We start from the raw sequence: 27876 nt of genomic DNA, 5'->3' as shown, positions 1-27876 counted from the left end.
TAGCTGGATTCTAGCAGTTGAGAAGTGAGCTGGGCTCTTGCTCTAGGTTGGTTTTGTTTTCTTTCTGCTTCCTCTAGTGTTGTGTCAATCTTTAAAAATTGTTGAAAGGTACCAGTTTTGGAGAATAGACTTCCAGGGTGTCTTGGTTCCTGCAACTTTCCCAGCGCTTTCTTCTCTGCTCCTAGCCTCAGTATTCTCATCTACAAAATGAGCCACTGTGAAAGCAAGCATGGGAGACCGTTTAACCTGCAGTCGGTATTCTCATCTACAAAATGAGCCACTGTGAAAGCAAGCATGGGAGACCGTTTAACCTGCAGTCGGGGCTCTGTGGTATGCCTGCTGGGGCTCCCTCATAGCCAATGCCCACCTCCTCTGCCTGCTGGGTTAGGGCATTGGCAAACATCCTCAATTCCTTTCCCAGGAGGCAACCTCCCTGCATCTGAAACCCTTCTCTCCCTCTCCTCTCTTGCTCCAATTAGACAAGGTGGCTTCAGGCATCATCTCCCTCTGACAAAGACTCTCTCTGATCACACTTTAGCCAGGCTCTTCTGACCTCTCTTCTTGACTAGGCCTCGACCTTGGCCCCTACCCTTGCTGGGCCTGCCTGGCCCGGTTATGGCAAAACCTCCTAAAGTCAGTTTAGAGAGACTCCCCCCATCCTTGATATCTGACCTCCCTGGCCTGCTTTCAGCAAGGATCCTGTTAAGTTGGTTTAGCAAAAATCCCCCCTACCCTCGATGTCTCCTCTTAGTGATTTTCCACTCACTGATTCCCACTCTACTCCTTGGCTGGGAATCCCCAGCTGTCTTTGCTGGATTCTGAGTTGAGCCTGATCTCTTCCTCCTATTGTCATAATCTTGACAGCTGTTGCATTCGTCCTGAATTAAAGTCTTACTTCCACAAGTGTCAGAATAATTGTTCTCTCAGACCTCCCCCCTTCCTCCTTCCCTCTTTCCTTTACCCATCTCGGTATTTCTGGCTACACTTGAGTTTCGTCCAGTATTCCACAGAGCGAGTCTTTGCACATGTCAGAAGTCACCCCTGTCCTGTCAGCGGGCCCTCCCTCTCTAGTCCACGTGGAGGAATCTGGACGCGAGTCCAGCGCTGCCCCCACTTGGTTGCAGCAAGCGCAGCTGCAGAGCAAACTTAAGTGCTCATTGTTTAAAACTTCTCTCTGCTTGTCTTGATTCTAAACCATTTCCCAGGTCTGGAGAGAGGCAGCCATGTAGAGCAGGTCTAGCTTTGAGGTGGCAGATTGTTTGTGTGATCTCCCTCCCTTGCAGTGTTCCAGCTGGGGAATCAGCAGGGTTATTCGAATCTGCAAACACCCAGCAGGCTGTCCTGGGGAGGGGGAGGGGGAGTGCTCTGTGCCTGTGCCTTCCATTTGCACACGTGGAATGCAAACCTGGCCTTTCCCAGCTGGGGAATCAGCAGGGTTATTCGAATCTGCAAACACCCAGCAGGCTGTCCTGGGGAGGAGGAGGGGGAGTGCTCTGTGCCTGTGCCTTCCATTTGCACACGTGGAATGCAAACCTGGCCTTTCTTCCCAACTTCCCCCACCCCTGGCTCGACATTGCATGGGAAAGGTGGAATAACCTCAGCCTCCCCGTGTGAACGCCACTGGCCTGTGTGAGGGGAAGTATCGCCAACCTGGTGCCCACCTGGCTGCTCATCGTCCATCCTCTCTCCATCTGTGTCCTCTCCCCTGCCTTCCTTAGCACCCTTGGTTCCCACCCTGTCATCCACTCCTTCTCCATCTCTGTAGCTCCTTTCTCGCCCCCACGCCTTTTCCAGCCCTCACCCACTTGCACCAACTCTCTCCCCACCCTCTCCTTTCTCCTCTCCATCTCCCTCTCCTGGCCCTGCAGCGATTCCATCCTGCCCCGCCTGTCTCCTGTCATCCCCTCTCTGTTCCTTCTCCCAGCCAGTCTCTCTCCCCACATCCAGATGACGTCCATGAGCTCTGTCTCAGCTCTCTCCCTCCCACTTTATCGTTCCACCTGTTCCCCCAGTACCGACCTAGGGCAGGCTCTGCACACTCCTTGTGCTGCTCAGGGGTACAGAAAGGGGCATCCCCTGCAAAGAAGAAACACGAGGGTGAGTTACCTTGTGGGTCAGCAAACTGCCCCTCCTTGGGCTTAGGGAAGGGAGTGCCTCCTGGTGGGGGAGGGGCAGCCATCTGCCAGTGGACAGTCAGAAGGGAGTCATGATCAGATTGTACCCGGAGCTGGGATACTGACTTCTGATCTGCTCTGTGGGCTGTTCACCTCCTTGTGCAGGAGACAACAGGACCTGCCTGGCTAACTTCTCCCGGTTGCTCTGTAGCTCCAACCAGCTCCTGTGGGTGACAGGTGAGCCTGCCTTAGGGACTGAGAGTGGAGAGGTGGTGGCACCTTCTAAGCCAGGCACTCATCATTTCCTTTGACCTGCACAGGTACCCTTTGCAGTAGGGAATACTGTATCTGTTTTACCCACGAGAGATTTGAGGCTTAAGCATCCCACCGTCCCAGGACACCAAAGCTGGTAGTGATGGAGGTGGGCTTTGAACAGAGCTCAGCTGATCTGGAGACTGGAGCTCTTTTTGGCACACCTCACTGCTATGTGTGAGTGAGGGTTGCTTTGTGTTTCCTCATTGCTTTGCCCTTGATTCCACGTTAGTAATGGAGATGTCAGCAATAGTGTCATGGGTGGAAAGATTAAAACCTCTGCTGCTTGCCGTGGGCTCAGGTGTTACCAGGGAAACCTCACTGGCTGTTGGCTCAGTCCAAGCATCAGGAAAGTAACATTCACCTGTGCTGGGTTTTCCTCTCTGGGCTCTCTTTGTAGAAATCCAGGATCTTTTCTTTCTCTGACCAAGTGTTAATAACGTTCACTATAATACCTTTTCCTTACTGTTTCTCCAGAAACCCTTTTCAGAGCTGAAGAGCTGATATACTTCCTCCTTTTCAATAATAACAATTTAAATGATTTGTTTCCCTTTTTGCTCTGTCTTCTAGAAAGTTCAGAGGCAATTATTATTATTTAAAGCAGCACAAATGTATCATCTTACAGTTTTGTGGGTCAGAAGTCAGACACAGGTCTCACTGGGCTAGAATCAAGGAATTGGGAGGTCTGTGTTCTTTTCTGGAGGCTCTGGGGAGAATCTATTTCCTTGCCTTTTCCACCTTCTAGAAGCCACCCCCATATTCACTGGCCTCCCACATTCCTCCATCTTCAAAGTGAACCAAACTGCATCTTTCTGACCCTTCCTCCATAGTCACATCTCCCTCTGACCCTACCTGGGAAGGGACATCAATTTTAAGGACCCATGTGATTAGATTGGGCCACCATATAATCTCCCCATCTTAAGGTTGGTAATCTTAATCATATCGACAATGTCCCTTTAGGCAGGGACAGTTTTAAAGATCAGTAATTCTAATCTTAGATTACACTAAGGAAATCACTGATTACTAATGAAATAACTCAGAGTATAGGTATGAGGAAGTTCATTTCAGCATGAGTTATAAGAGAAAATAATTGGTAATGAACTAAATGTTTGATTGACATAAGGATTTAGTTAAATAAACAAAGTATAATATAATCATGAAATAGTAACCACTAAATATAATAGCAATGTTCCTGGCACATAGTACATCTTCAGTCTACATGACATTTGGTTGCCTTTCCCTGTGTCACTGACTTTTGTAGTTTACAAAGCATTTTTATATCCTAGCCTGATTTTATCCTCATAACTAATGATTGTGTTTTAAAGATAATAAAAGTGAGAACAGAGAGGTTTAGTAACTTGTACCAGGTCACACAGTGAGTGGAGGAGACTGAATTAGAAACCAAGGCCACTGCCTCCAGCCCCAGTCATCCCTCCATGCTGCAGCACCAAACTATTCCTCCCAGACCAGCTCCCCACTCCACACTTCAGTCTCTGACATGCCAACTACTTCTAATGAGATGGCTATATGTGTTATTAGTCTGACAACAGAAGTGTGAGCACATGCACGTTTATTTGCTGGCTAATAGACTTTTTCCTCATTTGAAAGAGTGCTAGACATTTGGATGTAAGAATGGAAACATCTGGGTGAAAGCAACAAACATCTGGATGTTTGCACATGTACTATACCAGGATGCAAGAATTGCAAGCATCCTGTTATCTGGACACTAAACTCCAGGAGGCAAGAGCAGTGAACAACTGGCAAACATATTGAACATCGGGGTGAACGTTTTCCAAACATCTGAACTCTTCTGGACACTGTCTTTATTGCTGGACTGGATGTTTCTAATCTGCCCTCTACATGTGTAGGCACCAAATAGTATTCCCAGAACAACACTCCTTTGGCTCCTAGTGGAGTGAGTGAAGTGTTTCTCATTAGGATGAGAAATGCAGAGATGGTCCCAGGCAGTCCAGGTGAGTCCCTGAGGCCACCCCTCCCCTGGCACTGACCTGGCATGTGGACCATGCGGCAGTTGCAATTTTCCACGATGTAGCGGGTCTCACAGTCAATTCTACAGGCGGTGATGCTGTAAACAGGAAAGAAGTCGAGTCCCATCTCTGAGGATCGGCACTCACCCCACGGTGGGGGCAGGTATGTGAGCTGCAAGACAGAGAGGAGGGGCAATGGTCAGCCCTGGAGGATGCCTCAGACTCAGTGGCTCTTCATTCACTTATTCAATCAACAAACAATTAATAAGCATCTACTACATGCAATCTCAACTCCACTGACCTTACAGGCCTTTGACATCTGGCTTCAACACTAGTTTTCCTACTTCATCTTTTATAGCTTTCCCATAAATGCTGTTCTCCTCAGGGTCTCTTAACCATATTGTGTGTTTTCCCACTTCCATACTTTGTCACATCACATCTCTTGGAATGACCCAACTAAATTTCTTGGCTTGGCACATTGGAACCCCAGACTTACACCGGGTGTACAATACCTACAGCAGGATTCAGGATGAAATGGCCTTCGGCAGAAGAATCATTGATCTCTTGGAATGACCCAACTAAATTTCTTGGCTTGGCACATTGGAACCCCAGACTTACACCAGGTGTACAATACCTACAGCAGGATTCAGGATGAAATGGCCTTCGGCAGAAGAATCATTTCTATTTATTATCCTTGGCCTGGGCTAGAGCAATTCTACAGTGTCACGCTGTGGATGACACCCCTCTGGGGAAAATGATACTCCCATTCTCAGAGGTCTGATGGCCATAAGTTTTCTTCCAGCATCTTGGTACTTGCCTGGTGGGGATGGGGAGGGTGAAGGTTGAGGGACCTAATGTTTGTTAAGCACTTACTATGTGTTAAGCCCAAGTGAAGTCTTTTACACCTATTTTTCAAGATTGAAGAATAAAAAATACAGTAAAATGTACAAATTTTAAGAGTTCTGACAAATGTATACACCTAAATAACCACCCCATCAACCAAAATATAGGACATTTTTATCACCCGAGAGTTCCCTCCTGTCCCTTTCCAATCAGCCCCCCACCTTTCCAGACAATCACTGTTATGATTTCTGTCACCATAGGTTGGCTTTTCTTGTTCTCAAACCTCATTTATGAAACCTTACACTATTCGCTCTTTTGTGTCTGGCTTCTTTCACTGAACATAATGTCTTTGAGATTTATCCACGTGGTTATGAACATCAGGAGTTCATGCCTTTTTATTGCTGAAGAGTTTTGCACTGTATGAATACACCGTCTTTTGTGTCTGGCTTCTTTCACTGAACATAATGTCTTTGAGATTTATCCACGTGGTTATGTACATCAGGAGTTCATGCCTTTTTATTGCTGAAGAGTTTTGCACTGTATGAATACACCATGATTTGTTTATGCATCCACTTGATGATGGGCATTTGGATCGTTTCCACTTTTGGGTAATTCTGAAAAAGACTCTACGAATATTTATACATAAGTCATTTTGTGGACGTATATTTTAATTCCTCTTGAGTAAATGGCGAGAAGTGAAATAGCTAGTTCATAAGATAGGTGTAAGTTAACTTTATAAGAAGCTGCCCAACTGTTATCTAAAGTGATTCTACTCTTCATACTCCTGCCACTAGTATAGGAGAGTTCCAGTTACTGTGAAATCTTGACTTGTCCATCTGTTTAATTTTAGCCATTCGTGTAGGTATGTAGTTGTATCTCGTTGTTTCAATTTGCAGTTCCCTGATGATGGATGACATTGAGCACAATTTTATGTGTTTATTGGCCATTCATATACTATCTTTTGTGAAGTGTCTTTTTAAGTCTTTTGCCCATTAAAAAAACCTTGCTTTTCACTTTTATTATCGAATTGTAAGAATATTGAATTATAAGAATATTGAATAAATTCTCCAAAGGATTTAAATCCTTTGTCATATAAAGGTACTGTGAATATCTTCTGTATACTTCCTGTGTCTGTGGCTTACCTTTTCATTTTCTTAATGGTATCTATTTTTCCTACTTTAAAAACTGACTTCGTTAAGATAATTTATATACAATAAAGTGCATCAATGTTAATGTACAATTTAATGAATTTTTTACAAATGTATACACCCTGGTAACAACCACCATCTCAAGACACAGAATATTTCCATTAACCCCTAAAAGTTCCCAATCTACAGTCACTCCATCCCCTCAACTCTCAGGCAACCAGGGATCTGCTTTCTGTCATTATAAATGAGTTTTGCCTGTCCTAGGATTTTCTATAAGTAGAATGATACAGTATATACTCTTTTGTGTCTGTCTTCTTTCTCTCAGCATTCATGTTTTTGAGATTCCTTCATGCTCTTGCATGTAATCAGTTCATTCTTTTTTATTTTTGAGTTTTATTTCTTACTTTCTCATCTTTATTTTTTTTATTTCTTTTTCTTGCCTCACTGCATTGGCTAGAAACTGCAGTGTAATGTTGGAAAAAAAATGGAGATGGAGAATATCTTTGCCTTGTTCCTGATCTTAGGAAGAAAGGATTCATTATTTCACCATTAAATATGTTAGATATGTATTTTCCTTAGATGCCCTTGTCAGATTGAGAAAGTTCTGTCCTATTTCCAGTTTGCTGAGAGTTTTTTTTATCATCAATGGGTTTTGTGTTTTGGCAAATGTGTTTTCTTTTTCCATTGAGATGATGACATAATTTTCTCCTTTATTCTGTTAATATGGTGAATGATATTGATTAGTCTGCAGATGTTGAACCTACCTTGAATTCATGGGATAAACCCCATTTGGTCATGATTTATTATCCTCTTTATATATTATTCTGTGTGTTTGCTAATATTTTGTGGAGGATTTTTACATCTATGTTCATGAGGGATATTGTATTTAATTTACTTTTCTTGTAAAATCCTTGTCAAGTTTTGGTATTGGACTTGTGCTGACCACGTAAAAAGAGTTATGAAGTGTTTCCTCTTCCTCTGTTTTCTGATTTTGTATAGACTTGGTATCATTTCTAACTTAAAAGTTTAATAGAATTTACCAGTGAAGCCATCTGGACCTAGTGACTGTGTATGTGCATGTGAAGATTTTAAATTACTTTAATTCCTTTAATACATACAGAGACATTCAGATTTTCTATTTCTTCCTGTGGGAGTTTTGGTAAGTTGTGCGTTTTTGTTCCCGAAGGAATTTGTTCATTTCCTCTAAGATTTAAAATTTATTAGCATAAAGTTGTATATATTTCCTCATTATTTTTTAATGTCTGTAGTATCTGTAGTGATGTCTTCTCATTCTTGATATTGATAATATATGTTCTCTCTCTTTTTCCTTATTGTTATTGATTTCCAATTTAGTTATGCTTTTGGTCAGAAAACACACTCCCCATGACTTTATTCCTTTAAAATTTATTGAGATTTGTTTTATGGTCTAGAATACAGCCTATCATGGTGAATGATTCATGTGCATTTAAAAAGCATGTGCATTCTATATTGTTGGTGTAGTGTTTTATAAAAGGCAATTAGATTAAGTTGTTTGATAGCGATGTTCAAATCTTCTGTACATTTACTGATTTTTGTTCTTTAACTATTCATCAATTACTGATAGAGGATTGTTGATATCTCTAACCGTGGCTATGGGTTTGTCTATTTTTCCTTTTAGTTCTGTCAACTTTTGCTTTGTGTATTTTCGAAACATCATTAGGCACATACATATTTAGGGTTGTTACATCTTCTTAATGAATCAATCCTGTTATCACTGTGAAATAACCCTCTTTATCTCATGTAATATCCTTGTCTTGAAGTTTATTTTGTGTGGTATAATAACAGCAGCTTTCTTATGCTTACTATTTATCTTTTTCCATACTTTGCTCTTTTTTTTGTTATTGCTGTTGTTCACCCCTTTACTTTTAACCTGTCAGAATCTTTATATATCTATGGTATACATCTTGTAAAGAGCGTAAGTGAGTGTAGATCTTTTATCCTATCTGTCAATCTCTGCCTTTTAATTAGAGGGTTTGACTTGTTTACACTTAATGTAATTCTTTATATAGTTGGGTTAAAGTTACCATCATGATCTTTGTTTCCTATTTGCCCCCACTGCTATATTTTCTTTTGTTCACTCTTTCTGACTCTTTTTGGGTTGAGTATTTTTTTAGTAGTTCATTCTATTCCACTATTGGATTTTGATTTATACCTCTTTGTATTATTATTATTTTTAGTTGTTGCTCTAGGATTTATAATAGTCATCCTTAACTTATCAGTCTACCTTGAATTAATATTATACCACCTCACATACAATTATATTTATATTTCTTCTGTCCTTTGTGCTATTGCTGTCATATATTTTACTTGTACATCTATTATAAACACCATAGCACACTATTATATTATTTTTGCTTTAGGTAGCCCATCACATACAATTATATTTATATTTCTTCTGTCCTTTGTGCTATTGCTGTCATATATTTTACTTCTACATCTATTATAAACACCATAGCACACTATTATATTATTTTTGCTTTAGGTAGCCCACTGAGCTTTTAAAAAGTTAAGAAAAAAGAGAAAAGATGTATTTTATATTTACCCACACATATACCATTTTATTGTTCATCACTCTTTCTGTAGATCTGAATTTTGTATTTGATATCATTTCCCTTCAAGCTGAAGGACTTCTTTTAATATTTCTTGTAGAATTTCTCAAGGGTTTACTTGTGGCAATTTTTTTTTCAGTTTTCATTTATCTATACAATGTCTTAGTTTTGTATTTATTGTTAAATCATATTTTAGCTGTAGATAGAATTCTAGGTTGATAAATATTTTCTTTCAGCATTTCAAAAATGTTATTCCTCTGTCTTCTGGCCTCCGTTGTTTCTGATGAGAATCCATCATAATTGTTTTTATTGTTCCCCTGTACATATTATGCCTTTTTCTCTCCCTCTGACTGCTTTAAAGATTTTCTTTTTATTATTGATTTTCAGGATTTTAACTATGTCATGCCTAGATGTGGTTTTCTTTGCATTTATCCTGCTTGGGGATTGCTGAGGATCCTGGATCTGGGGAATGATGCATTTGAACAAACTTGGAAAAATATTAGCCAATATTTCTTCAATTATTTTTCTTCCCTATTCTGTCTCTCCTCCTTTTCTGGAATACCAATTATATGTATGTTGGATTACTTGATACTCTTCCACAAGACATTGAGGCCGAGCCTTCATGTTTATCAGTCTTTTTCTCCTTGTGTCTTACTTAAATAATCTCTATTAACCTGTCTTCAAGTTTGGTATTCATTTATTGTTTTGTATCCAGTCTTCTGTTGGTCCCATTCAACAATTTATAAATTTCAGTTATATTTTATATTTTTCAGTTATAGGACTTCCATTTGGTTTTTTTTAAAAAAGTTTCCATATCTTGCCTAAAAATTATAGGACTTCCATTTGGTTTTTAAAAAACATTTCCATATCTTGCCTAAAAGTCTCTCATTATTTACATCTTCTTCTGCAATTACTTAACATTTTTAACACTGGTATTATAAAGTTGCTGTTTTCTAATTCCAACACTGGGGTTATATGTAGACGTGTTTCTACTGATTGCTTGTTTTTCTTTTCATGTGTTTTCTCTTTCTTCATGCATCAGTAGTTTTTGATTGTATACTGGAAGGCAGAGTTGTTTTTGATTGGACATTGTCTATAACTCTTCATAGTGACCCTGGATAGATTACTGTCCCCTGAATAGTATTGAGTTTGTTCTAGCAGGTAGAATTAAATTAAATTGATAGTGATCACTTTGCTTTTGTGGAGGCACCATTTAAGTCTTTGTTTAACAGTGAGCATATTTTAGTTTTGCCCTTAGACCTGGGCTATAGCTCTTGGTCTTGGGATGTGATCTTAACTCCTAAAAAATGACACTTCTGGCGTTTCAATGGAAAGCCTGAATTGTTTATGAAGTCCCTCTAATTTGGTGGGACTTGAAAAGCAAAGTCTATCTCCCCTACAGTGGCAGCTGCTGATACTGCTCAGCTCTTTAAACTGTTGTTTTCCTCCTGGGCTTCTTGGAGTCTCTTCCCATCTATACACAGTTCAAGGTTCAGCCTAGGATTTTATGGATGTTTATGTAAAAATTTGCAGGCTCCCCCTCTGTGGATCCCTCCTTTCTAGGATTTCCCCTCCCAATTTTCAGCCTTTCTGACAACCTTTCCGGCTCCTTAACTTAATGACTGGTGATTTATGGTTGGGATCTATCCCCAGTATTTCCTTAGAATTTTGAAATACCTCGAGGGGGAGGTCAGGTAAATAAATGTGTATTTCACCCAGTGTCGTTCCCTTTTTTCAATGGTTGTATACCCTCCAGTTTGTGCCCGCTTTTAGTCCCTCTCTGGTGCTGTCAAATAGTAGTTTTAAAATATTTTGCCCAGAGCTTATGATTGTTTTTTCCAAGAGACAGTCTGATACTAGCTATTCCACCATTCCTGGAGACCAAGAGCCTCTATACTTATTTAATTTAATATTCACAGAAGTCCTTTGAGGTAGATGTTCCTTTTCTCATTTTATTGTTGAGAAAACCGACTTTCAGAAAATTTAAGTCACTGTGCAAGATCATGCAACTAGTGAGTGGCAGAGTCAGCAGATTTTTGACTCCAAATGTGCTTGTCACACTGTACTACACTGCCCCCATACAGCAAGGAAATCAGTGTGGGGGACGGAGAAACACTCCAGGAGGACTTGTCAGGCCTCTTCCCTTTTGTTTTTATCTCACTGCCCTGTTCTACTTTTCCCTGGAAAATTTGCTTTGCTCTCTCCTCTTTGTTTGTTGGAGTTTATGAACTGACCAGGCTTTCTGTCTGACCTTGCATAAGTCACTGCTCCCTCCCCTCTTGACCTTAGTTTTCCCATCTGTAGAGAGGGAGGATTGGGGGATAGATTATTCCCAAGGCTCATTAAAGGGTTGATATTCTATGATTTAGAGTGGATTGGTAGTGGCTCTAAGGGAGTCCAGCCAATCTCCTGGGCCCCTGCCTTGTCCTTGTTGTGTCTGCAGCCCACACTCTGAGGCCTTGACTGCTGTTGAGCGGAGGCTGAGAGGATGGTGAAACTGCTAGGGATGTGTTGTTTCTGTTCCTGGCAAGGGTCAGAAAGCACAGGAGGAGAGAGAAAGGAGTAGGGAGACTAGGAGAGATGCCCACCTAGCTCGCCTGATACTCACCTGATTCTCACCTGGCTCTTTTGTTCTGTCAGCCACTTGGTCTCCTGCTTCAGGGATTGGACACGATGCTCACCAGGACCAAATGCCTCTAGGTTTGGGGATACCCCTGCAGGTATCTTCCCAGGGCTGGGTCAAGGTCCTCAGCCTCATTCTGGCCTGGCCAGGCTTCCTCCTCTTCCTCACTAACCCACACGGCTGAGATCCTGGTTTGTCCTCTGCTGGGAATGCCCATGTGAAGAGCACATGCTTCGTGGTCAAGACTAAGCTGGGTTTGAATCCCGGCTCTTCCACTTACTAGCTGGGGACCTTGGGCAAGTGGCTGAGCCTCTCTGACCTCTCATGATTTGAGTGAAAATCAACCCTGAGATATTAGCTACCTCAGAGGGATGCTGTAAGTTTTGAACATGGTAAGGTACGTGTAGCCCAGCTGTTACCCTTGGCTGACGTCCTGTGTCATAAGGACTCAGCATAAAACTCAGCCCTTGGTTAAGTTCTACAGAAAGTCCACTTGCCCAAGGCTTTAGAACATATGGAAGATACCAGACAGAGCTGGAGGAGGGGTCTACATCAGAGCAAAGCAAAACTTTTGGCTGGAATAGAGGACTCCTTCACCTTGCTGAATCCTGGCCCCTCTCCATGCTCCCCCTCCTTTCTCCTTCCTTCTCTCTCTCTCCTCATGTGCTTTCCTGCCCTTTCCAGGAGCAGAATCAACATATTCCAGAGCAGTTTCATCATCCTCTGGAGTCTTGGCCCATGGCGACTTCCCTTCCTGCAGAGTCTCACTGCATCATGGTGTTTTCCCAAGGAAAGGCAGTTCCCTTCCCAAGAGGAATTTTAAAGCCGGATGCTGTGATATTTTTTTCTGCCTTGTCTCTAACAAGATGAAACATCTCCAAGAGTGCCTGATGCATACTGGATGTGGAATAAACTGAGCCAGAGTCTCACTGTGAGTCGTCCCTGCCCTCTTACCTCCCTGACTAGTGGCTGGCCCTTTGCATCAATAATGCAGCCACATGCTCTGATGACCTGTGTCATGCTCATTTTGTGTTACTTCTGAAGCCTTCTCTCTGGGGTCTCTCCAGCATGCTATTGGCTGGAAGGTGAGTGTCCAGCAGCTCTGAACACTAATCTTCATGCTTGTGAGAGTGACGCAAGTGTTGTGGCTGCCATTGTGAGAAGAGCACCGTTGGGGCAGGAGGGAGTCTTATCTGCTCCATGAAATCAGGGGTGGTGACTGGTTAGCTGCTAAGCTCCAGGGACTTTGAAGTCTTTGAGTCTATGCATTTCCCTTCAGTCTTGGCTGCAGGGTGGTAAGTGGGTGGGTTGCTCTCAGATGATTTGTCTGCTCTAAATATTTGGCTCAGAACACGTTTTCTTCCCTTTCTCTGCCTGGAGAAACCGATCAAGATGAGGCCAGTGTGAACCTGGCTCAGAGCCAGCAGAAAGCCTTCAACTCTGGGAAAAACTGCCTTGAGAGAAGAGAGAAAAAAATCCCCTTTGCAACCTGATTTTCAGAGAACATGGTGAGGGGGGTATTCAGCTGGCTTGGCAAGGCTCCCACTGATGAGAAAGTGCTCAGGGAGCAGGAGTGGGGTACAGTCTGGGCTGTGACTTTGTCGGGGGCCTCAAAAAGGTTTTTGTTAGCCCAGCCAGCCCAGTGGTCCAGCCCAGTTGAACAAATACTTCATTAGCTCTTGGGATGTGCCAGGTCCGGCCGGGCACTGGGGCTGGAGAGGCAAGGAGATTGGATATCTGCTCCTTAGCGGCTCCTCTTTGCCTCAGCCCTTCCTGCCACTGCCTTGGGGCATGTCCCAGACCGTGGGGACTGTTCTCTCCCTCTTCTCCCAACCCACACAGGTGAGGGGGTACAAGAACACGGCACCACCACGAACAGGCTGTATGGCCTTGGTCAAGTTACCAAACTACTCTCGGCTTGTTCTCTCCCTCTTCTCCCAACCCACACAGGTGAGGGGGTACAAGAACACGGCACCACCACAGACAGGCTGTATGGCCTTGGTCAAGTTACCAAACTACTCTGGGCCCTACTCGCGGCTTTACCTACAAAAGAGAGGTAATACTCTGAACTCCTAGGGCTTCCCTGAGGGTCAAATGAGACAATGGCCACGGAAGAACCTCGCACCGTGTTCACATGCGTTTGCTGAATCTGAGTGTTTAGATTGGGGAAGTGTTTATAAAAGTCCATTTGGGGTATCTGTCTGGTGGCTGGTTTCACTTGCCCATCCCAGGTGGTATCCTCCTCTTAAGGTACACCCATATCTCTTCCTGCTCACTGGATCTCAGCCCAAGCCCCGAGGACAAGGACGAGGAGCTACTTGCTCTATGCCAGGCAGGAGCAGAGGGCCCACCACGTTGGTTCCTAGCGGCTCTGCTTTGAGGTAGGCTCAGTACCGGATCACATCTGAGTCCTGGACTAGTCCATGTTCAGGTTTTCCTGTGTGACCTTGGGCATGACACTCAACCTCTCTGGGCTTCTCTGTCCCATTAGTCAGGGGCACTGTGTTCCAAGAGGCTCCATGTTCTAGGATCAGGTGGCCCCATCAGGTCCCCCGCTTTCAGCCATGCCTGCAAGTCCCCCCCCCCCATCTGTTTTCCCACCTTTCATTACAAGTGCAAATTTCTATCTCGCCCACCCAGATGGAGGGGAAATCAGAGCCTGCTTTTTGAACCATAATTTTCAGTTTGATGTTTTTATTGCATCCTGCTGGGTGATTTAAGTGTGTTCACAAATGATTATATTGTGCTCCTTTTAAACAATTCTAAAATCAAATAAAATACTAAAATCAAACCTACCAATCAACTGGTAAAAGAAGAAGCAGTGGGGTCTCAGGGGAGACATGTCCTTGCAGGGAGCACAGAGGCAGTGAGCCCCCTCTCGCTCCCCCTGCCTGGCTTCAGTAAGAGTCCAACCCACAAGCTCAAAGCAGAAAGGGTGGGATCAGGAATAAGCAAAAGTCACTGTAAAGAGACTGAGCAATAATAACACCTGCCAGTCGCTGTGTACCTACTCTGTGCTGGGCCCTGTGGTAGGTAATTTTAAGAATATCATCTCTTTTCATCCTCACAGTGACCCTGTGAGATTAGGTACCGCTTGCCCAAATGACTGACTGTAGACTAACTGATGGGATAAACATACTTGATATTTGTTGAACCCTTTCTATGGGCCAGGCACTGTTCTAAGCATTTTACTAGGATTGACTTATTGAATCCTCATAACAGCCTTATGAGATTGGTACTTTTATTATCTCCATAGTATATCTGGTGAGACTGGAGCCCAGAGAGGTTAAGTGACTCTGGTCACATAGGTAGTAGGTGGCAGAGCTGGGATTGGAACCCAGCAGCCTACACTTTTCACAACTGGCTTATACTGCCTTGCCTAAAGAAAATATACCATAGCAACACGGGTCCACAGGAGGCAGAGGTTGGTGGATGGAGGCCAGTGCAGAGATGTGAGAGACGGGAACATGTTCTTCAGACCCCAATTTGGGAAATATTGCATAGATTCATTAAACACAACAACCTTGCAGGCTAAATATTATTATTCCCTGTTTTACAGATGAGCAAACTTCGGTAACTTGCTTGACACCACACTGCTAAGCAATGGCAGAGGCAGGATTCAAACCCAGGTCTGTCTGACTGCAAGGCTCTTGGCATCCTAATCTTGGCTCTGCTGTTAACCTGCTGTCCTCTCTAGGGGACTCAGGTTTTTCATCTGCAGCATCTGGGTTCAGAATAGATCACTTTGAGGTGTAGTATAGTTTAGGTGGCAGGTGCTCTAAGGTTAACCAGGTGACTGTTCCCATTCCCCCCATCCTGGGCATTGGGCAGACATCACCAGTCAGACAGAGACGTGGTCTTAGAAACTTATCTGAATACTGCCATTTGATTGAAACTGGAATCAAGGAGGATATGTTCCATTTTGGGAGGCTTCATATGTAGAAGCCATCAAACCACACATTGCTAAATATTCACATAGAACAGACAAAACTTATTATGTACTATATAAAATACAGAATGTGCTCAACACGACTTCCTTGCAAGAACAGTAACCACAATCTGCTTTCTTGTGAAGAAGCATCCCCGACTGGTGTTTGGACCAATCGGACCACACGGGGAGCCGCCCAATCAGAATCTGGGGACGCTCTGCTCCTGCGCTGGAGTCACACGTGGCTGTTTGCTGTGCTGGCTGGAAACTGAGTAGCAGTAGTAGCTGATATAGCACTTTAATGAGCAACAAAAATCAATTTAAAAAATGAATTACCCATGGTTTGTGATTAATAATAAAATAATAAGCTTATATCCATTGCAAAAATGTCTATAAACTGAGTAGCAGTAGTAGCTGATATAGCACTTTAATGAGCAACAAAAATCAATTTAAAAAGTGAATTACCCATGGTTTGTGATTAATAATAAAATAATAAGCTTATATCCATTGCAAAAATGTCTACGAGTGGGAGAGAATGTGACAAGAGCAGAAAATGTGAATTGGTTATGCAAAAAAGCAAGTGGATTTTTTTGAAAGACTGTAACTTGCCTCATTCTATCATGACTTTGACCTTGGTCTTTCTGGCTCTAGATATGCCTCTGAAGCTCTACAAGAATCCTTCCAGCTTTGGTGCCATGAGGACAGAGACAGCCTCTGCAGTCTTACTTTCATTCATCCATCCGTCTCTTCACCCATCCATCCATCCATCCATCCATCCATCCATCCATCCACTCACCCTGTCCATCCGTCCATCCACTCACCCTCCCATCTGTTTATCTGTCTACCATCCATCCACCTGCCCACCCATCTGTCCACCATTTGTCCATCCATCCATCCAGCCTCCTACCCATCCAACCACCCACTCATCCATCCAACAACCTTCACATGTCCAATAAATATTCATTAAGCACATAATCTGTTTCAGGAACAATGCTGGAATTGAGGCTATGAAGATGAGTGAGACATGGTTCCTACATCCATGGAGCCTACAGTCTAGAAAGAACAGAATGCACATAACAATGTCTAGAAAGAACAGAATACACGTAACAAAGCAAGTGCTACAGTGAGGTGATAATGTACAGAAAAAGTGAGGGCACTGAAGAGGGCACGGTCAGACCAACGGGAGCCTACAGTCTAGAAAGAACAGAATGCACATAACAATGTCTAGAAAGAACAGAATACACATAACAAAGCAAGTGCTACAGTGAGGTGATAATGTACAGAAAAAGTGAGGGCACTGAAGAGGGCACGGTCAGACCAACGTGGGGGAGGAAGTGTTCAAAAAAGACTTTATGGAGGGGGTGGTCACATTTGAGCTGAGTCTAGGAAGACTGTGTGGTTCATTCAGCAGACCAGGAGTGGGAAGGGTGTTCTGGGTAGAGGGAACTACATGGGCAAAGGCACAGAGGTATAAAGAGGCCTGGCCTGCTGGGGGAGCTTCAGGCATCCCAGCAAGGCTGGCACCTGGTTGAGTGTTGGGCTGGGGGGCAGCACTCAGTGCCTAGGGACCAGCCTCTACTGTAACACCAAGTGACTGAAAAATTCTCTGTGATTATTATTGTGAATCCCACACAGGCAATGAATCACTGTAGGTATAGTCCCTGCTAAATTCAGGCCCTCTCCTCCCCTTTCCAATGTGAAAGCTTCCCTAGCAGAAGAGCATTTTAGTGTGTCTGTGCATGCCGATGTGCTGTTATAATCACATCTTCATTGGGACACAATTTCTTGGGCAAGCGCTGTTGGCGCCAGCAGTGTTTCCAGCAAATTGCCTTGGTGTGTGATTTGTAGGTTGAACAGGGAGAGGAGAAATGTTCCAGGGATGCAGGTGGGGAGGTGGCCTCACTCAGAGAAATGAGCATAGGCTTTGGAGTCACACAGACCTGGCTTGGCCACTTACCCACAAGCTGAAGTGGGACCAGGCACTAGACCTCTGAGCTCAGGTTTTCTTTAGTCCCTCCAGCCCCGGGCCAGGCTATTGCCTTAAGTGTGCCTTTGTCTTTTTCTGTGCAGGGCCCAGGTCAGGTCAACCACCTGACTTAGTGCTGCTGAGGTCCACAACATAGTACTGGGAGGTCCTGGCTCCCCCAATCTCTTTTTCTGACCCCCACTCTTAGCTCTGTAATCTGGAAAGTGGTGAGTTGGATTTTCAGACTTTATTTCTGTGCTGCATTTTCCTCCCTCCCTCTTCCTCCTCCTCCTGCTTTTCTTTTTCTGGTTGCATTTCTATCTTCCCAAGAAAATCCCTCAGTCCAACTTCCACCCTGCAGCATCATCAACTGAAGAGTCCAGAAGAGGCCAGCAGGAGTGACCTCTCTCTGTGCTAAACTGGCTTACCTCGGAGCTCTATGTACAGCCGTGCAGGGTGTGCACTGCACGACTGCCAGAGGCTCTGCTCACATGGACTGAGGTCTGGATGACGCCTCCAGAGAGCACACTGGGGCAGCCCTGAGCAGCCGGGTCCCTGAACTGCAGACCCGTCTGGGGCTTCACTCTGCTCCTTGTCTAGTTATCTGTCTTCATTCCCCTCATCCCATGCTTTCCTCTTAAAAACATTACATTTACTTTGCAAAGGAGACATTCCTGGATTAGAGGGTGAGGCGGGGGTCAGGAGAATGTTGCGGGGGGGCTCATGTTGGTTTCTGTTCACAATCTCTTTTGGAATGAGGAACCTTGCTTTTTTCAATGAGTATATTTGAAAAGGAAGTTGGGTCCAGGTTGGAATGTGCACGTAATGGGTTTTCTTAAAGTGGAGCATACTTCAATGCATTTGCTACAGTTTTGGCTTTAGCTCCATTCAAAGTCCACTTTCCATACATCCGAGTGGGAGGTAAGGGGGTGTCTATTGTCCCAGGGTGGCTTCTGCCTAGGTGAAGAGTGTGAAGGGTGCTGGGTGTGGGGTGGGCTGAATCCAGGGGAAGCCTGCCCAGTCTGGTCTCTGCAGCCCTCCTGTCCTCACCTTGGTCTACTTCCCTCCTTGTGTCCCCTCTGTCACCACCTCAGTCCTCCACAGCCCCAGAACAGATTCTGAGCTAGGTGGGAATGTTTTCAGCCAACTCAGCACCAAGCTGCAGGTCTTAGTGCTGAATAAGGACGGAAGGGGATGTTCATTGAACCCCTCACCAAAAACCAACCCTGGCACCCTGATCTCTGACTTCCAGCCTCCAGAAGTATGAGAAAATAAATGTTTGCTGTTTGAGCCTCCCCATTGTGGTGTTTTCTTATGGCAGCCCGAGCAGACTAAGACAGTATCTACCTTCTCCCATGTGGACAGACACATTTCAGTTTGTGAACCAATAAAGCCCCAGTTCCCAGACACCCCCTGGCTTCTTGGTCACTGCTCCCAAGGGCCTCTTCTCCCTGAAGGCCATACCTTAGGGGACTGAGGCTAGCCAGAGAGCTCACACCTGAATGCATCTCTCAGGACTAACCTGTGGCCAGGAAGAATTTTGATACTAAAACCCAGGTAAGGGACTAGATTTCTGGATGTCCACATATGTCCTAATGCATATAGCCTATCGGTTATGGTAATTACTCACATTTTACAGAAGAGGAAACTAGTCAAGAGAGGTCATGTCACCTGCCGCAGATCACACAGGTGGTGGAGTCCAGTCCCTGAAATCTGTTCCAGGTCTGGAGCCCTGGACCTTAAAAACCTGCTAGTTCCCCTATCCCCCTGGACAGGAATTCTGCTTGGGTCCTATAGTCCCTTCCTTGGAGTCCCAAGTTGGGGTTGGGTCTCTGTCCCCAGCACATGCCTGCCTGCCTAGACTGTGGGGTGTGGCTGTAGGGAGTGTACTGCCTGTCAATTTCACCTGAAAGGAAGGGTCAGGTCCCAGGTATTATCTTCTCCCAGGCTGCCCTGCCTTCCTGGCTGGGTCCTGAGAAGAACGTGTACCCTCCCCTTCCCAGTGGGGGCCCATTGGAGCCACATCAGTGTCTGCATGGACACCGCATGGTCTCCTGGAAAAGACTGCTTGGGGATTACAGAGGCAGGAAGGGGAAGGTGATGTATTGCATGATGCTGTGAAAGGAGTGTGGCCAGGCCTGGGTTGTAATCCTCACAGTCTCTTCATCTGTAGAAGGGGAATACCAGGACCACCCCACAGGCTTGCAGTGGAGACTGAATGGGCAGCCTGGGAGAGTGTTAGCCCAATTGCACACAGCAGGTTCTTAGTCAATACTTGGGGTAGCATGGTGTGGTTAGAAGACTGGGCTGTGGCCTCAGGCAGACCTGGGTGTAGGGTCTAGCTTTCTCACTTACTGGCTCAGTTTCCCAGTTTGAAAATTGGGAATAACCGTACCCATCTCAATGTTTGATAATTTCTATATTTCCTCAGTTAGAAGATGCACGTTTTTCCACATCCGAACATGTCTGTAACTCCTACCAGCAGTGCCTCTTAGCTTTGTGTTATAGTTTAACTGGCAGTGTTTTTCTTTCTTACTATAACATAAAATAATATTGATCCTTACAGTGGTCATTGTTACCTTATATTTGATGAAATATAGTAATTAGACTCATGACTGCAAAGGGCTCAGTGCCTGGTACGGGGCAGATGCATAGTCAATGGCAGCCGTCGTTATTGCCTGTAGGAGCATGGGCAAGTTTTAAAATATCTTTGAGCCTCAGTTTCCTCATCTGCACAATGGGAATAATTATCTCTACTTCATAGGGTTACAGGAGTATTAACATACAGACTGAGGCATCTACACAGTGTTTGGTATATAACAGGAACTCCACAATGTCCCACAGGACTGCACCCAGGGAAAATCTCCCTCTTGTTTTTTTTGGCACTGGTTGGTAGGGCAGGGGAGGGAGGGGAGGGATTCCTCATGCCAGGGCTCATTGGCCCTACTGGACACTCTGTCTCCTGTTCACTGTGCCCCCTAGTGATCCCATGGATCAAGGCAAGGCTTTTTGAATGAGGTGGAAAAGTTAGGGAAGAAAATGGTAGCAGGCAAGCCTGCTCAGCTTGAAGAAGACCTTGACTGAGGACCTGAAGCCCAACCTTGGGGACTGCAAACAAAAAGATGTAACCTGCTGATCCCTCTCTATACTTTATACAAGGTTGTCTTTATACTTGAATGTGGCTGCTGGGAAAATTCTCCAGATCACAGATCTAAACCGAGAGGCCACTCCTCAGCCCCCACTTCCTCTCAGGAGAACACACCTCCTGAGAGACATGCGAGACTGGCATACAATAGAGGTGGGAGGGGGAGTGGGGGGAAACCTAGACTGACACCCTCTTGTCTGGGCGCTCTGCATAGATTAGGTATGAGGTGGGTACTACTGACATCCTTGCTATACAGATGGGAAAACTGAGGCAGAGATGTGAAGACGCTTGCCCACGGTCTCACTGCTGGTAAGGGGTAGATTCAGGATTCAAACTTGGACAGTCTGATGCTGAAGCTCTTCTCTGATGCTGAAGAGCATCCCAGGTGATGGCCCCTGCTCTCAGAAAGAAGACCTTTTTTTATCAGAGACCTACTGAGAGATTCCTGTATGTCTCAGAATGCCCCACTGAAGGTCTCCTCTTTCCCTCTCAGTCACCGTTTTGCAGATGAGAAGACTGAGGCTAGCAGAGGTGAAGTTATTTGCTTGAGATCATCCAGCATGTCAGAGGCAGGGTTTCGTGGGAACCCAAGTCTCCTGACTCCTGGTCCTGCCACACACGAAATGCTCCCATACGCTGCCCAGCTCTCTTTTTGAGTTACTGTCCAGCTACCTGTGCTAGGGGGAGGATGATCCTATACACCTAGTGTTGACTGTCATGCTGTCCAAGGCCCTGTGGATTCAAGTTTTGTCTTTTTCTAGGAGCTTTTAAAAATTATATTAATCAACTGACTTATCTCTGGTGTCTTCCCCAGAATTTCACAGGCAGGCACCTTACTTGGGGATTGTGTTGGGAGAAGAAAGAACTATGGGTTTGGAGTCAGATATCCTAAGCTTGAAATTCCTAAGCTTCACCACCTGCTAGTTTGGTGACCTTGGGCAAATTATTGAACCTCTTTAAGCCTCAGCTACTTCTTCATGAAATAGGAATGTTATTCTCTGTCTTGGAGGGTTTTTTTTTGAGATGATCTGTGAACAGAATCTGGGAGAAGAATTTTGTTTACCTTAAGAAAAATCAGTCTGTAAAATTCACCCAACCTCAGGTGAGGGCAGGAATTATTTTAATTATTCAAGGATCCATGATTTTCACAAAAGGTTTATCCAAGTTCCTTTAAATGGCAGCTACATGTGCAGGCTGTCATGCCTGTTTACAAATCATTAGCTGCTTGACAGTGATGTTAGTGGGAAGAGAGACAGAGCAGAGCTCACATTCTCAAAAGCCAGCACTAGGAGCCACTGACTGCTAGAAATTAAAATGGGGTTGGAGGAAAAAAAAATAGATCTGAAAGAGTGACCCAATGAAAAGATTTCATTTATAAATACCTATCTCACCCTCTTTCCCAGGAATCCATTCTTCAGTTCTTCAGAGCAAGATATAAATGCAGAGTCGGGCACCCCCAAACATTTCCCCCTAAATTTTAAAAGCACAGGGCAGGTGATTGGAATGAGCCTTTACTATGTGAGATGCCAAGGTTGTAATTGTTAATTCTTCTGGCTGTAATTTATCCTGCTATCCCTTTGGGTAGCTAAACAGCTTTGATCACGAGTTGCCCAATTGGCTTATAAGTCTTCTTGATAAATTGTTCCCATTCTCCCAGTCCTTTCTCTGGGCTGTGGTAATTCTTGACAACTGTCTTAGAGCCTCTGTCTCTTGTGGATGCAGAAGGAACCTATTAGGAGGAGCAGGTGGAGAACAGAAAGCCCCTGGCACTGGGGAAGCTGGCAGGTGGAGGGCACAGCCCTCTCCTCAGGATGGAGAGGCCAGGGCACAGGATGATGGACATGATCTGTGTCCAGTGATCTCCAGAGTAGGAAGTGCCCCTGCTTGTTTGGCATCTTTGGATCAGGGATGGCTAGGCAAATCCTGCCCACTGAGCTCCAGCAAGTTTCTAGACCATCTTTCTTAAGAAAATGTCAAGTGCTAGATTGTGAATTCATAGCACAGATAAACCAGGGCAGTGTGGCAGAGACCATGAGAGCTCCAGTACTACTAGAGCCATCATCTTCTTCCTGGGCTGACTGCTTTTCTCCGCTCCTCTTGAATCTAAGTTGGTCTGGTGACTAGTTCTCACCAATGAGATATGGAGAAGCGTTGTGAGACCCGTTGGCTGAGTAGTTGTGCTCTCTCTTTCCCCAGCTGATAGCTAAAGAGAGATGAGTCTGAAAAGCTAGAGGACAGAGCCACAAGATGGAAGAAGCCTGGGTTCCTGAATGACTGCATGGAGCAGAGCCCCACCGCCAATCACACTAGACTGCAAAACAATAAATTTATTCCACACTCATGTTGCAGTCTAGTGCAACATTCAGGAACTCAAATTCTCTAACTTTAGGAAATCCAGGTGGCCATCTGTCCTGAGTCAGCAGATTGGCTTCTACTAACCAGAGAGTGTATTGTAATTCATGTCTGATAGTTGTTGTGTGGAAATTCAGCTTAGAACCTGAAGAACACTGTCTATATGGATTCTTAATTTTTGGACTTGAGAAATTATTCCTGTTGGGGGTAGGAGGGAATTACATGGTCTTTTTATAGAAAGACCTTGACCCCTCTTCCCTCCCTCTTAGGCTCCACTGAATGTGTGAACATGACCTACACATTCCATCTCCCCAAATCAATGCACATGTCGCTTCTTCTCCACCATTGGGACTATCATCATCTCTCTCTGGGACTATTGTAACAGATTCTTAACTGGCCCCCTGCTTCCCATGTGCCCCCATCTAATCCTCTAATCTAACCCCCACCAGATCTTTCTAGAATGCAGACCCAATCATATCACCATTCTCCCCCATAAGACACAATCTCCTTCTCTCCAGAAGATTTTCCACAATCGGCCTTCCTGTCTTTGTTCTCATCTTCCCCTAAACCATCAGGCTCACACAGCTGCTCTACCTTGGTTCTTCTGCCTCATGTCTGGACTGTCCTTCCTGCTTGTCAGCCTGCAGCCACCTACAGAGCTTTCAAGGCTCAGTTGCCTCCCTCTGCCAAGAAGCCTTCTCCACCTGTTCCTCTTGCCTTTCGACTCTGGTGTCCAGGCTTGAGTTTTACCCCAGCACGGCAACAACTTACTATACTTACTGGCTGATATGCCCATCTCCCACTGGCCTTCAAGCTTTTTAGGGAGGGAGGTAGGGGACTAATTTCTCTTCCCCAGGGCTGGCCAAAGCTGGGCTCAAATGACTAAACTCTTGGACTCTATTGCTGCCAAGCCAGTTACCAAAGCAACTTTACCTCCTTGGGCCTCAGTTTCTTCATAAGTAAAATTGGGAGGCTGCTTAGCAAGGGCTGGTCTTTGATGGGCTTTAAGGGCTTTTCCAGTTTCAGCATTCCAGGATTCTCTGATTTTATCACTAACACAGCACAGTCATGTGAGGGAAATCAATACTGAGTTTTTCCTGAGCTGTGTCTGTGCAAGCCACAATTCTTCAGAAGGCTGTCCTCGGGGGTGCATGTGGCTTTCAGCTTTGCCTGATTCCAGAGAGAATTTATCATTATAGAAAAGCTTATGGTGCAGGTTTAGCAAATGTGGTGTCTTAGGTGTTCCATTGCTTCATTTATCAAGTAAACATGGCTTCGTTATTTAGACTTCAGTCACTTGGCTCAGAAACTATCATCCAGATATAAAAACTGGGGTAAGATGTCTTCTTTCATTGACCCTGATGAGAAATAGGCATGATCAGTTATGCCTTGGCATGGGAAGAAAAGCCATTTGCAGCTTGCAACTTGTTACATGGATGCTCTTATTTCAGGGTGCGGTGGGTGGGCAGGAGGGATTCTTGGCACATTCCATTTCTCTCTATTAGCAGTCTCCTTGGGCAAGTTCCCACCCCTCTGCCCAGCCCACGTTAGCCCCTTGGTCAGGGCTCTGCTGGATGCATTTCCCAGGGGTGATGGTGGGGTGGCTTACCCCTATCCCAGAAATCCAAGAATATAATTCAGGAGCATCACTTGTATCAAAGGAGTTACATTCATAGGTTTGACAAGCTCAAAACAGTGAGAATTTGGTGGTTGTGTTATGATACTGGCAACCTCTCCCTACCAAATGCCTGGCCTTGGACATGTGGGATTTGGCCCCAGATGGCTCACGTGCAGGGGTTGCTTGAGCATCTCCCCCTCAGTCCGGCCACCTGACTCACTCTGACTGCAGTGAAGCTGCTTACCTCTTAGTTCAGTTGCCACCTTTTCCTCTCCCACCCCAGGACTGCTCATTCTGTGAGAGTCACTTCTGGTTTCCAAGGGCCTCTGGCATCAGCAGTCTTCTAAGAACTTCCTGCTCCTTGTCTACTTCACATTCTTACATTATGGCTGAGTTTTCTAAAAGCATGCATCTCAAGTCCTGCTTCTTCCAGGAAGCTTTTTTGGATTGTCCTTCCACTTTCCCTTGTCTTGACCCCTGTCACCCTTTCAATATGATTATTGGGTGCTTAGTGGATGCAGCCCTGTGCCACCACTTGTCTTTTTATGACATGGCATCTTCCTATCTATTCCAAATGTTTCAGGGTCTTTGGGAACAGAGCCTGCCTGCTGGCTCTTTGTGACTCCAACTTCACCTGGTGCAGGAAACCCTCATTAAATGTCTGTTGCATGACAACATAACAGAATTTGGGGAAGAAATGATTCCTCAGGTTAAAGTCCAAATCCTTAACCTGACCTGCTGGGCCCTGTTTGATCCAGCTCCACCTGCCTCCCAGCCTCTTTTCTCTCTGCTACTTGATCCAGGCTTTATGCTCCATGATACAAATTGCTCACCAGCTGGTTCTTGCCTCTGTGCCTTTTCTCAGGCTATTCATGATGTCTGGAATACCTTTCCTCCCACCTTTCACCCAGAAAATGCTTACTAATTCCTGAAGATCAGTTTAGACAGCAACTCCTCCAGGCAGCCTTCCCTGACCCCCTTGTTTGAGTAAGGACCCTTAGTCTGGACTCCCATAGCACCCTGCGCCTCTTCTCTCCTAGCACTTACCACAAGCATAATAAACAGTGGCTCACACATTGGTTGGCCTCCTCCATCAGACTGTGAACTCCTGAGAGTTATGCATGGGTTATGCATCTATGAGTTCCCAGGTGTGCACATGCTCAGTAAATATTTGCAGAATTAATGGACGAACGGATGGATGGATGGATGGATGGAGGGTCCTGGGGAGTCTTGCTGGGGCCGGAAATAAGACACAAGGAAGATGGGAAATGCGGACATGAGGTTGAGGTCCAGGGGCAGAGATGAGCATCCAGGACTAGACTGGGTGTCAGGGATCCAATGAGTGGTGGGTTCTCTGGGCGAGGGTCACAGAGGACCATGGTTCCAAGGAAGAGGACCAGGAAGGAGAAGGGCAGAGAGGGAGAGGTGTCTGTCACATGATTAGTAAGGTGGTAGGGGGATGCTGGAGGTGCTTGTCCAGGTCCAGCTCCAGCTCTGCCATCTATAAGGGTGTGGCTGCAGCTATGTAATCCATCTGCCCACCTCTGCCTCTTTTTTTTTTTTTCCTTTTTGTCTTTTTTTTGTCTATAAGGGTGTGGCTGCAGCTATGTAATCCATCTGCCCACCTCTGCCTCTTTTTTTTTTTCCTTTTTGTCTTTTTTTTGGTGACCGGTAACGGGATCGCAACCCTCAGTGTCGCGCCCGCACCGCGCTCAACCAGTGAGCAGACTGGTCTCTATATGGGATCCGAACCCTCGGTGGGAGCGCTGCCATGCTCCCAAGCGCCGCACTCTACCGAGTGCGCCACCGGGCCGGCCCGCACCTCTGCCTCTTAAGGGAAGAGCATGTGCCTATGTCCTCACACGGTCTTCCTTCCTATTTCCACTTGATACAGACTGCTCCTCACAGTGTATATGAGCAAAAATAAGATAAAATGGTGCCCCATGGAGGTTCTTCTTTATAATAAGGCTCTGGCTCAGTGTTCTTCTGCAAATGGATTTCTATGTGTGTGCATGTGCGTGTGTGTGGGTATATGCTTGCTGGAGGGGGAGTGTGAACTATTATAGCACTTCTCACACTTGAATATGCTGGAATCATGAGGAGATCCTATTAAGATGTAGGCTCTGCTTTACTAGGTTTGGTGTGGGGCCTGAGACTGCATTTCTGACAAGCTGGTGTTGCTGACGCTGCTGGTCTATGGATAACACCGAATGTCCAAGAACTAGTGAAAATTGGTGCCTGTCCATGGGGCTTGATGAGTGTATCTTTGAAGATAAAGATGGTCTGTAATGAGGGCCTCAGATTCATGGAATCATGGAAATTTTAGGATGCTTGAGATGGAAGGGACCAGAGATATTACCATATCTCATCAAATTTAAGACGCTAACCATTGTAAGAGTCACCATTATTCTGCATACCATTAAAAAAATACCCTACCAATTAATAGTAAGAGGGCATCAATTGTAAGACACATCTAAATTTCAGAGATGTTAAAATATCGGACTTAGAACAGATGGAATAGGACGTCTGATATAACCCCCACCCTCCACTTCTCTGGGACTGCTTGGCTGGCGAGAGGCTGAACTGGTACTTGCTGCAGTTTCATTGCTCTTGAGGCCTGAGAAGGTGCCTGGAGAGCATTGTCATGCCCAGGGGGAAGGAGGGAGGTTTCTTTGCAATCATCAGACTCCTGTGGACCCGCTGAGGTTCCTAGCTCAGTCCTGTGCTCCAGTCCTGAACCCGTGCAGAGGAATCCCTTTCTTTCCCTTGGCAGCATATTTCTACCAAGAAACCTCAAGCCCAGAGCTTTAGGCTCTTTCTTTGTCTCATTTTATATTCAGGACATTCTTTTCGTTCTATTCAGGAAATTTGTAAATTAAATTGAATCCCATCTGGCACGGTTTGAGTCTTTCTGCCCTTGGCCTCTCTCCATGGTCATCAGACTCCTGTGGACCCGCTGAGGTTCCTAGCTCAGTCCTGTGCTCCAGTCCTGAACCTGTGCAGAGGAATCCCTTTCTTTCCCTTGGCAGCATATTTCTACCAAGAAACCTCAAGCCCAGAGCTTTAGGCTCTTTCTTTATCTCATTTTATATTCAGGACATTCTTTTCGTTCTATTCAGGAAATTCGTAAATTAAATTGAATCCCATATGGCACGGTTTGAGTCTTTCTGCCCTTGGCCTCTCTCCATGAGAGTCAGAAGGACAGCAATGGCTCCATCTTTCCTTGCTCTCGCTTCCTCCATGATTAATGG

The 27876-nt window shown here is 45.0% G+C and overlaps 1 protein-coding gene across 1 annotated transcript in view; it reads right to left on the bottom strand.

Annotated features, from left to right (window-relative positions):
• The window catches only part of ASIC2 (acid-sensing (proton-gated) ion channel 2), a 289508-nt gene that overhangs the window by 9889 nt on the left and 251743 nt on the right, over positions 1–27876 (bottom strand). Inside the window, exons 5-6 of the mRNA XM_008578482.1 lie at positions 4436–4586; positions 2020–2076 (exon numbers count right to left, since the gene is read on the bottom strand). Of these exons, the coding sequence (XP_008576704.1) occupies positions 2020–2076; positions 4436–4586 (208 nt within the window). The remainder of the gene's footprint in view (positions 1–2019; positions 2077–4435; positions 4587–27876) is intronic.

Source organism: Galeopterus variegatus, unplaced genomic scaffold (genome assembly GCF_000696425.1).
Source record: "Galeopterus variegatus unplaced genomic scaffold, G_variegatus-3.0.2 Scaffold1694, whole genome shotgun sequence".
Taxonomy (NCBI): Eukaryota; Metazoa; Chordata; class Mammalia; order Dermoptera; family Cynocephalidae; genus Galeopterus; species Galeopterus variegatus.
This window is presented reverse-complemented; position numbering and strand designations above follow the sequence as displayed.